At 35.6% G+C, this 12,092-nt stretch overlaps 1 protein-coding gene across 6 annotated transcripts in view; it reads left to right on the forward strand.

Annotated features, from left to right (window-relative positions):
* Positions 1-12,092, forward strand: part of LOC109540952 (filamin-A) — a 39,888-nt gene that overhangs the window by 22,361 nt on the left and 5,435 nt on the right. For 5 of the 6 annotated variants that reach the window (XM_019909527.2, XM_048661361.1, XM_048661362.1 and 2 more), the window contains 5 exons: positions 6,044-6,194; positions 10,345-11,330; positions 11,383-11,491; positions 11,549-11,713; positions 11,790-12,029. In XM_019909527.2, coding sequence (XP_019765086.1) covers positions 6,044-6,194; positions 10,345-11,330; positions 11,383-11,491; positions 11,549-11,713; positions 11,790-12,029 — 1,651 coding nt within the window. Of the gene's footprint in view, positions 1-1,413; positions 1,502-6,043; positions 6,195-10,344; positions 11,331-11,382; positions 11,492-11,548; positions 11,714-11,789; positions 12,030-12,092 lie in introns of those variants that run through there. The other variant, XM_048661365.1, reaches the window with a different exon arrangement.

Below are 12,092 nucleotides of genomic sequence, written 5' to 3' on the forward strand. Positions count from 1 at the left end.
CGCACTTAACGTTAATTGCCAGCAACACCTTTTATTTTAACAGTGCGCATGATCAGAATAACTTTTAGCGTTTAAGGCCAACGTAATTTTAAGGGGCCCAAAAACTCTCTATTAATGTTAACCGTTAGCGATATATTCGCCACTGACTGACTTTTAATGGCCCTTAATGCCAAAATGTGCCGAGAATATTTTGTATGGTCCGAACATTTAAAATAAAAGCCGTAAAATCTTGTAAAATTCTTCATCCTGTACATCGCAAAAGAAGAACTTGTGACCCCATGTTTCCTCATAAAATCAGCTCAATAGAATACACCCTTAAATTTTTTTGTGCTGCAATGTCTTCTTCACGTCAGTTTCCAGTTGGTTCTAAGAAATTCCTCTAAAACTCCCAAAGTAGATTTTTCTTCGGTTGATTGGCCAAAATTTCCGTTGCCGCACTTGAACGTGATTGGATTTTCCAAAAAAATTATAGACTTTGCGAAGTGTTACATAGATTCCGTTTCTATACAGGAAATGTGTGCTGTGTCGGTGTGCTGGCATATAAAGTATATTAAATTAAAATGTGCATTAGAAATAGAACTTTGCCCTGAAGCCTGATTTAAAATTAGTTTTCAGTAATTTCGCGCAAACGTTATATTCCAACTCATTTGGCTGTAGACACGAAAAGAGATTAATTAAAAGTTTTTTTTTCAAAGCAGGGACGCATTTAGTTTTTTGCTAATATTTGATGACTTTCATAAGCAAACTGTATCATTTAACAGTTTTAAAGCTTGGAGTATAGACAGAAATAATTAAGGAAGTTAAAGCAATTACTGCTCAATTACAGTTAAAGAGTATAAACAGTTTGCAGATAAATTCTGCACGAGGGTAATTTTCGTAGCTTTTTACGTAAATTTGTATTAATTTGTTTGAAGTAACTGATGGTTGTTGATTTTCCGATGTAAATCTTCTGGAAAAGTCCGTCTCTGAATGCAACCCACTGGGTTAAATTATCTTGGCAGTTCTCGCAACAGGCGTGTTTCCTCAATTTCTGCAAATTTCAAAAGAACATTTTCTAATAAACTGATTATAAGACATTCGTTCATGGCCGCTCATCATTCGACAGCCAAATAGTTCTGGAGAGTCGACATTTGGCCGACATAATTTCCAGATCATTTTCCAGGAAAGAAAATTTCGGGTCCATTTTACAGGATCTCAATTTTGATAAAATTATAACAGCGATGTTGTTCGGAAATAGCCGAACAAATTCTTGTCCTCACCAACCAAGTATTCAGAATTTTACATGCATTATTTTAATTGTCTTGAGTCCAGTAGTATATAGTGTGGATTCGGCACCAACCTTGCATGCTAGCACTGGATTTTTTGTCAAATTTTCGGCCACTAAGTGCATTTGGTGATTATTTTTTAGTGTTTTCATTCGTACTTTTTCAAGTGCTTTGCTCATTTTTATCAAAAAAACCTTTGCAGGTTTGGTGAATATTATCAGACAACTAGATACTAGGTAGATGCGTTTTTTTAACACTTTTATACTAATTTTAAGGGATTTTCATTGTTTTTTCCTTCTATATTTAACTGCGTTGTTAATTTCTATTAATTAGCACTTTTCGGCAACAATGCCCAATCAGTTTTTTGTTAGTAGCTTTGTATATTTTACTTTTAATTGTTTTAGAAACGTGTAGGTTTGGATCAGCGTATACGCAGCTAACCATAACTTGGTTGTATAAAAATCTAAGAAACTCGACCTAAATTTAAAAGAATTTTCATTGCACTTCTTTAAAATTTTATAACGACAATCAAGCAGATCAAGAAACAATGCTTATTTATCAGGCACTTTGTGCGTTTTAAATTATGAGCATTCCAAATCCATTACTTTTTATGACACCACTAACCTGAGCAGTCTTTAGAGCGCGTAATTTGCGTATTAACTTTTATTGAGATTTTCGGTTCGAAAGCGGATTATGTAAATTTATCTAGAACTAGTTAAATGCCTAATCCAGCAAGGATCGTAAACCCAAATTGATTGAAATACATCTCGATACACCTAAAGATAACCGCTAATTCTAATAATAAATAATACATGTAATATTCCGGATCGTAAATTAATAAGATCAAGAACAAATGTAAACACATTTGAAAATAATAATTTTAGTAGTTTTTTCAGTCGTTTTAATTTTCAACGGAAATAGATTTGATTGGTGAATTTCTGGCACTGGGTAATATGTTTTTCAGTAAATGCTTCAACGCTTGACGGAAGAATTCAACGATCAGGATTTTTATTGTAGCCGTTTGCATTATGCATATTTCGAGATCCATAAAATCCAATTTTGTGTGCACTCGTAAAACTGGAGATGAAAGACACATGCTTCTTGCGCTTTCGAATTAGCTGAAATTCAAACATAAAATATATGGAAGATGACTAAGATAATTTGCATGAAGTGAAACATTTTTTTATAGAAATAAACAGGACGTTTTCCAGAAAATATCTGTTGCAGATGTGCCATTTTTGCTAATCACACGTTTAGTTATGCAAAATTCACCTGCTGCATTAGTGAGCTGAAATTGCTTTATTGGTTTACAGAAACTGGCAAGACATGTTCTTGATTTACGTAATAAAATGCAACTGAAAGAGTTTGTCAAAATTAATTTGAAATGCGCCACTTAATTATTTTGAACATGTTGGCGTGAGTTTTAGTGGCGTGTCTGGAAATTGGGGACGTAGCAAATATAATTTGCTATGTACTATTTTCAAAACAAATTTTGTTTGCATCCTTGGATAACTGCAACAATCACAGTTCATTTAATTCAGACTTAGAGCAGCGAGACAACTGTTTATTAAATATAAAAAAATGTAGGCAAACGCAATATGTATGTTAGAAAGTAATTCAAACACTTTGGATCAATAGCTTTAGATAGGTCAGTAATTGAAAAACAATCAAATCTATTGGCCAAGAGCCATTATCTATACATATACAAATTTTAGTTGTACTCAGTCTAAAAATAACGATTTCTATCAATTTATTAACCGCTATATCCTGTTGCGAAATTTCCAAACTTCGCGTTTACATAAACATAAAATAAGAAATCTTTTCGCTTCAAAGCATAAACAAATAATTCTTGTTTAAAAATAGGAGTTTTGGTTCTAGATGATGATCACTGCCTTCACGATTGGCCTGGCATATGTGGCAATTCTATTTATTTTTCAATCTAAAAAAGGACAGGACCTTTTCTAAAATCTCTTGAAAACAGTAATGTTGAAATGGAGTTGGGCCAACAAAATATTTTCACTTTAATAATAGTTTTAATTGATTGCTGTTTTACTTGCTAATTTGGCGAAAACATATAGATATAAATTCAATGGATCGAGTTGCGTTCTCTTGCGCTCTTTTGGCATGATTGTTTCGAAGAGTGCAGTGCCTCGAAAAATTTGTTTTAAAACAATTTACCACTCTTTATTAATGGTTATTTTTATTAGAGTTTCAGTAGTTCAATGCACGAAACGTGCCTAAAATAAATTGGGAAATAAAAACATCCTGAAATAATTTTAGTCGAAGAGTTAAATAGGGAGAGTTTCTTTGCGCTCGTGGTTTGTGCTAGTGAGTTGCGGTAATTCTGCTCAAGAGATTTAGTAAGTGATCGCATTTAGTAAGTTGATGAATAAGGACCAAAAAGCATCTAAATGTGCGTGTTCCAAATAGAAAAAGAAAATTAAATAGCTTCATTTTTCAGTCATAAAACTGGCATACGCCCAGTAGATATGCAATCCCGAAATTATGTGTCAATGATCAAGCCACTAACAGGTATCAAAAATAAGCTGTTGCATGGATCATACGGGCAAAAACAATTTTTTTCTTCAAATATTCGACTAATTTAATGTAGTTGATTCCGCTCTGATTAATAACCTGTCATATCTAAGCCAAGAAATTCATATTACTCGTTATTAAAATTACATGAAATTGCAAATTGGGTCGTTTTTTTCGTTTCAAGATAACATGGAAAACCATCAAATATTTGAAGGCCAGTTGAGCTTCGGGTCAGAACGATGATTCGTATTCGAGTAGCAAATTTAGTACCTCGCACCTGTCGCCGATTTATTTCGTACTTTTGAAAATAATGTCCGACACTTTTCACATCGAATTTTGAGCTTACTTCTGACGCATTTAATTGTTTAGAATGCATTTTTAGCAAAGCATTGTTTTTCCCAAAAATGCTTCCAGAAATACTCATTTAAAGTCTTCAGTGAGCGCACCCAATGGATAGCTGGTTTTTTAACACTTCTGTTTCTTCTCCTTTCTTCCATCGCTGTTAAATTACGCATTATTCCAGACACTAAATTTTGTGGAGACACTAAATGAGCTGTTATTGATACACTGCAAGGTAGTGTTCAAAGCCTTTTCCTCAAAAAGGGCTATTTTTTTGAGAGGTGGAACCTGTTCGCATTTTCATGTCTTTTTGCAGGTTCTTCCGTTTATGCATTGTTAGTTAGTAAAAACGAAAAATGAAAAAGTGTTATTCAAATTAAAATTCACACCAGATAAAATTGACGATTCCTCTATCGACAGCTGAAAATTTTAATTTAATAGAAACGCACTTAAGGAAACCGTGCTGCACAAATAAAAAGCTGCCCTTAAAACGTCCAAATTTCAATTTTTTTTTCTGACAGCACCCTACACTGCAGGAAGCTCAAATTTGCGCCAGAGATAACATGAAGTTTCCTCTGTCGATAGTTGAAACGCACATTTAGATATCGCCAGTGGTTCTTTAGAAACGCGCTTAAGAAGAATATGGTACACAAATGAAAAGCCGCCCAAAAAAGTCCAAACTTCAAAAATTTATTCTGACGACATCCGCGCTAACAGGGAACCCAAATTCACAACAAACATAAATTGGGGATTTCGCTATAGATAGATAAACCCCTCTGTATTTAGATATAATTAGTGATTTATTAGAAACGCACTTAAGAAAAACGTGGTGCACAAATGGAAAGCTGCCCTTAAAACATCCAAATTCAAAAATTTGTTCTAACAGCACCCGACACTGCATGAAGCCCAAATTCATAGCAAATATAAATTGAGGACTAATTTGTCGACAGTTAAAACCCACATTTAGATAACGCCAGAGGTTCCTTAGAAACACTTAAGAAAAACATAGTGCACAATTAAAAATCCGCCTTACAAACGCCCAAAGTTCAAACATGTATTCTGGCGGCACGCGCCTTCACAGGGAACCCAAATTCACACCACCTATAAACTGAATATTCCTCTATCGACTCCTGAAACCCCCATTCAAATATCGTTAGTGGTTCTTCAGATACACGCTTAAGAAAAATATGGTGCATAAAACCCGCCCTAAAACTGAGCAAAGTTCAGAAATGTATTCTGACGGCACGCGTCTACAGGAAAGCCAATATTGCACCGGATATAAACTGAAGATTCTTCTAGCGACTGCTGAAACCCGCATTGAGATATCGCTGGTGATTCTTCAGAAACTGTATAGAAAACTGCAATATGAAATAGAGACAAAATTTTTCTTGTAGAATCACCCCTGGACTTTTTTGCTTCGGATGTTTTTCCGAACAGGCTGTATTGATTAGAATCAATTTATAGAACCAGTTGTGTTTTTTCAGTTGTGCTGAAGCTTTTTATAACCGTTGCAATTGATGACAGAGGCCACATAAAAACACTTTTAATGACATCATTTGAATCGACGAAGTTGCGCGAAATAATATTCATATTTCGAAAATGTTATGCACAATATCCGTCGGCCTCTATTGTATTAATTTCATTTCTTACGGCTTATTTAATTTATTGGCCTGCCTCCAACTATTTTGCGATGTTGATGGAAATCAGTTAACAGTTTCATCGCGATTTTCGTTTGCACTAAATAAACGATTTGTTTTTTCGTAAATTAATTGTTCCCAGAGATAAATGGAACAAAATTCCGCTTTCTTCAGAAAAAAATCAGCACAGTTAAAGTTAAAAGGAAAAAAACTTGCTATAATTTTGATCATTATTCAAATATGTTTTAAACATGTTATTTGTTGCAGGCTGAAGAATCGGTTACAAAAACCGAGAAGACTACTGTTTCTCAAACAGACAGCAGAAAACAAACATCCAGTACTCAACAAAGCCAGCCACAATACAGGGCGATCAATTTAAATAACATCCCATTACCGAGCACAGGTGGCCACGTAACAGGTAATTTTTTCACTTTTCACTTTTTTTCTGCCAGTTAACTGTTGCGATCTTCGGATCAGGGCTTGATGGCCTCTTTTTGGGGTTTAATTCGATCAAAAAAACCAACCGCGGGATAAAAAAAAGTGCAACTGTAGGTACTTTCAATATTTTTTTATGTTTTATTTATTTCGACTTGGCCAGAAAATATTTTGAACCTCTGAAAGACAAAATAGATTATTTTTCCCATTACTCGACAAAAGTTACAGTTACGATAAAAATGCAGAAGACAATAATTATTTTAAATTAAACGTGGTGTCCAAATGTTAGCGGCGCACTAAAATGCCTGTACATTATTTTAAAGCTTTTAGACCATCATAATCACGCTTTACATTACATTTTGAGGTAAATACCCGAGAAAACAGTTTTCAAAACCCGAATTTGCCTCAATTAAATTGTTTCCTTGCTGTGAAAATTGCAATTAAATAGCAAATCGACTATATTTATTGCTTTAATTTACAAAAAAAATTGTACTTTGTTATAAATATGCGTATTCTCGTCAAAGGCTGATAACACACAAATCAAATCTAGACAATCCTAATCTCAAACATAGCAGGTACTTATTCATCTTTTGCGGTAAGATTTAGCACATTTGGCATAAACATTTCAAAACAATTCATTATTTTAATGCGCGTTATGGGAAATTTATGCGTTGGGTCCAGCAGCTTAAACTTAGAACAAACTAAATTAATTAATAGCTTTGGCGAGCTTAAAGAAGGTTCGCGTTGCACTGCGAAATTGAAATTAAAAAATAATTAAGCTTTGCTATAAAAACAACATTCGTCTGATGTCGATCGATTCCGAAAAGGATCAGGTCATACACTGTATGAATGCTGTTCACTTAGACAATTGATGTGAAACATCGAAAATAATGTAACAATGTAAAACAGCCTCGGTTGACATGTAAAATACTGGATAGTTGCCATTAAAGCTCCAAGGCAAGCCTAATTGGTGGGCCATCAATTCCGCAAACAATTTGCTTTGTGATCAAACAATCCCGGTGTATTGACCCAACACATTCCCGTTTTTATGATTAATAAATCAAAAATTTTATGGATGTTTTTGACTGTTGTCTGCGAAAAAATTTAGATCTGAAGACATGGATCTCCTAAAGCATTTTCAGTCAATTTATGTGGCTAGAGACTATCGATTGCATTTCACTTGCCAATAACGATCAGATTTTATTAATATCGGGAATAAAAATCGTGTTCAACCTGATTTTGACACTAAAAGCATATCTTGATATTTTTAGAAGTCAGATATTATCCACCTTGGATGTGCCTTAGCGCAGCGGTTAATTTATATATATTACACCGCGTATTTGTCAGTAATGATATCAAATCTTTCCATAATATCAGTGTTTTAGACATTGACGAGCCAGTATTCCCTACATTTTCCACCAGTTTCGTCCGGGACAGTTCAAAGATACAACTAACGAATTTTGCGCTTCAGTCCTAAGACTATCGTCTCATGTTTTAAAGTTTAGATAATGTTTTCTTGGCTAAACATACCAGAAGCTCCACAAGCAACCTGGAACGAGATAAGTCGCTTGTATATTTCAAAATTAAAAAACCTCACTCATTCCGAGTACGATCATCACGAGTTCCCGGTCGTCTACAGAAACATACCCTCAATTCAAGTCGATAATCGAGGATTCGGTTGTGATTTTATTCCTATCACTTTTCTCTCCTGTTTTACCATCAATACTCATAAAGGTAATTTTTATTCTGCAAATTTCCCGATTAATATGCTTTATTTTTTCCCATCATCCCTCAACAAGCTAATCTGCTTTATTTTAACTAATTTTTCCAAAACCCAAAGGTGAGTTGCACAAAGGTAATTTTTCGAGTGTGCTTGTTTTGTCTATTTAACCATTTTTATATGTTTTCTCCCCTTGCTGTCTGATACTCAAAGTTGTGGTTTTCTGCTGAATTTTGGTCCGCATTCATAAAATTAAAAAACACATCAAACCAAGCTGATTTGACTAAAGTTTCCGCCCCTAGTACGCATCCAGGTAGTCCAGGTATCTTGATAAATCGCCCTGTATATATGAATTTCGTGGTTAAATTTAAATATAAATCCCCTTCATTAACATAGTGTTGAAGCTATCTTACAACCGAATATGCGTCTAAGCACTTTAATTTGCAGTAAAATTCGGAATACTTTCAAATACTACAACGACTTTCTATTTTAAAACACCGATATTATGAAGGACGAAATTGGAGAATGCCCGTTTTTCTCGGGCATATGTAGAACTTTGATTTATTTTCCTGACTGCATGTAATTGTTATATTCTTTTACTTCCTGGCGTTCAGTCAAAGTGTGAAATATAAATTTTCATATCGTTTATTTCATACAACGTTTCGGCGAGACAACAGCGTCATCATCAGATTTGAAATTCAAACAAACTCATAATTGGGAAACATTAGATTCTTTTAGGTCTTGGCTGTCTTGAAACCTCAAATTTGTTTGAATAATTCTGTGAAGTAATTTTTTTTCTATCGTTTAAACGTTTCGGCGAGACAACAGCGCCATGATCAGATTTAAAATTCAAACAAACTCATAATTGCGAAACATTAGATTCTTTTAGGTCTTGGCTATTTTGAAACCTCAAATTTGTTTGAATAATTCTGTGAAATAAATTTTTTTATGTCGTTTAAACGTTTCGACGAGACAACAGCGCCATTATCAGATTTAAAATTCAAACCAACTCATAATTGGGTAACATTAGATTCTTTTAGGTCTTGGGTGTCTTGAAACCTCAAATTTGTTTGAATAATTCTGTGAAATAATTTTTTTTATATCGTTTAAACGTTTCGGCGAGACAACAGCGCCATTATCAGATTTAAAATTCAAACCAACTCATAATTGGGAAACATTAGATTCTTTTAGGTCTTGGCTGTCTTGAAACCTCAAATTTGTTTGAATAATTCTGGGAAATTTTTTTCTCTATCGTTTAAACATTTCGGCGAGACAACAGCGTCTTCATCAGATTTAAAATTCAAACAAACTCATAATTGGGAAACATTAGATTCTTTTAGGTCTTGGCTGTCTTGAAACCTCAAATTTGTTTGAATAATTCTGTGAAATATTTTTTTTATATCGTTTAGACGTTTCGGCGAGACAACAGCGCCATTATCAGATTTAAAATTCAAACCAACTCATAATTGGGAAACATTAGATTCTTTTAGGTCTTGGCTGTCTTGAAACCTCAAATTTGTTTGAATAATTCTGGGAAATTTTTTTTTCTATCGTTTAAATATTTCGGCGAGACAACAGCGTCCTCATCAGATTTAAAATTCAAACAAACTCATAATTGGGAAACATTAGATTCTTTTAGGTCTTGGCTGTCTTGAAATCTCAAATTTGTTTGAATAATTCTGTGAAGTAATTTTTTTTATATCGTTTAAACGTTTCGGCAAGACAACTGCGCCATCATCAGATTTAAAATTCAAACAAACTCATAATTGGGAAACATTAGATTCTTTTAGGTCTTGGCTGTCTTGAAACCTCAAATTTGTTTGAATAATTCTGTGAAATAAATTTTTTTATGTCGTTTAAACGTTTCGGCGAGACAACAGCGCCATTATCAGATTTAAAATTCAAACAAACTCATAATTGGGAAACATTAGATTCTTTTAGGTCTTGACTGTCTTGAAACCGCAGTTTGTTTGAAATAATAATAAAACAAATCTTGGCTGTCTTGAAACCTCAAATTTGTTTTATTATTATTTCAAACAAATTTGCGGTTTCAAGACAGCCAAGACCTAAAAGAATCTAATGTTTCCCAATTATGAGTTTGTTTGAATTTTAAATCTGATGATGGCGCTGTTGTCTCGCCGAAACGTTTAAACATGTTTTATTTCACACTTTGACTGAAACCCAGGAAGGAAAAGAATACACTAACATATGTAGACCTCAATTAATGCTGTTAATTCGGGACAATTTAATTGGAACAACGTGCAAAAGCTCTCTTAATCTTCGTCCAAAGCCACCTTTCAGGATGTTTGCAATTTTATTACCTACACATGAAGACACCAATGAATTTTTCCCATTCCAACCCGGTTTCTTTGTGACATCCAGTGAAACCTCCCTAACTGTGATTTTGTTTCAGCCGAAGTAAAGATGCCAAGTGGACATGTGGACCGGCCAGTAATAGAAGACAATCACGACGGAACTGTTTCAATAAAATACGAGCCACGAGAGGAGGGTGTCCATGAGCTTGCAGTGAAATTCAATGGAGAACACGTGCAAGGTTCTCCATATAAATTCCACGTAGATTCTGTGAGTTCCGGCTATGTGACAGCATACGGCCCTGGATTGACCCACGGAGTCACTGGAGAACCGAGCAATTTCACCATTTCCACTAAAGGCGCTGGTGATGGAGGACTCTCCATGGCGGTGGAAGGGCCCAGCAAGGCTGAAATAAGTTGCCATGACAATAAGGATGGAACGGTGTCGGTTTCATATCTGCCCACTGCTCCTGGTGAATACAAGATTTCCGTTCGTTTCGGTGACAAACATATCAAAGGATCGCCGTTCTTCTCGAAAATAACCGGAGAAGGCCGGAAAAGAAACCAAATCTCCGTTGGTTCATGCAGTGAAGTTTCACTGCCAGGAAAAATATCAGACGCTGATATTCGCTCTCTTAATGCTTCCATACAGGCACCCAGCGGCCTGGAAGAGCCATGCTTCTTGAAAAGACTAGCCAGCGGCAATATTGGCATTTCCTTTACTCCAAGAGAAGTAGGTGAACATGTTGTTTCCGTGAAAAAAATGGGCAATCACATAACGAACTCGCCATTTAAAATCAATGTATGCGAACGGGAGGTCGGAGACGCCAAGAAAGTTAAAGTGCAAGGAGGCGCCCTGAAGGACGGAAAAACCCATGTTGACAATACTTTTACTGTAGATACAAGAAATGCTGGATTCGGTGGGCTCAGTCTTTCCATTGAAGGGCCAAGCAAGGCCGAAATCCAGTGCAACGACAATTCGGATGGCACTTTGAATATTTCCTATAAACCAACCGAACCGGGATATTACATTGTTAATCTGAAGTTTGCTGATCATCATGTCGATGGATCCCCATTCACTGTTAAGGTAAGAATTGGCTGTTTAAACGTTCAACAGACTTTTAATGGCTTTTTTGCAGGTAACTGGTGAAGGATCCAACAGGCAACGTGAGAAGATTCAAAGGCAGCGCGACGCAGTGCCAGTAACTGAAGTTGGAAGCCAATGCAAACTCACTTTCAAAATGCCAGGTTGGTGTCCAGCAAACTAAAAATCCCCTGAGTGGCAACTTCATAGTACTTCCTTAGGTATAACTTCATTCGACTTGGGCGCCACCGTAACTTCCCCTGGAGGAGTTACGGAAGATGCGGAAATCAACGAAATCAAAGACGGGCTCTACGCAGTCCATTTCGTCCCTAAGGAGTTGGGAGTTCACACAGTGTCTGTTCGATACAAGGACATTCATATACCTGGTAAGGCTATTGCGACCATCAAAAGTATATTATAATGGAATTATGAGTTTAACTATTTGTTTTTTGCGTTATTCAGGTTCGCCATTCCAATTCACTGTTGGTCCATATCGCGACCATGGGGCCCATTTGGTCAAAGCTGGAGGCGCAGGTCTGGAAAGGGGTGAACAGGGCGAACTTAACGAATTCAACGTTTGGACCAGAGAAGCTGGAAGCGGCCAACTTGCAATTTCAGTAGAAGGTCCCAGCAAAGCTGAAATTAACTTCACAGATCGAAAGGATGGCTCTTGCGATGTGTCCTACAAAGTCACTGAACCAGGTAAGCTGTTGGTTGTGGAATAATTGATACTAATTATGAAGGGGATGAGTAAATCGAGGAATT

Source organism: Dendroctonus ponderosae, unplaced genomic scaffold, assembly GCF_020466585.1.
Source record: "Dendroctonus ponderosae isolate FM_Combo_2020 unplaced genomic scaffold, Dpon_F_20191213v2 Dpon_F_20191213_1, whole genome shotgun sequence".
Taxonomy (NCBI): domain Eukaryota; kingdom Metazoa; phylum Arthropoda; class Insecta; order Coleoptera; family Curculionidae; genus Dendroctonus; species Dendroctonus ponderosae.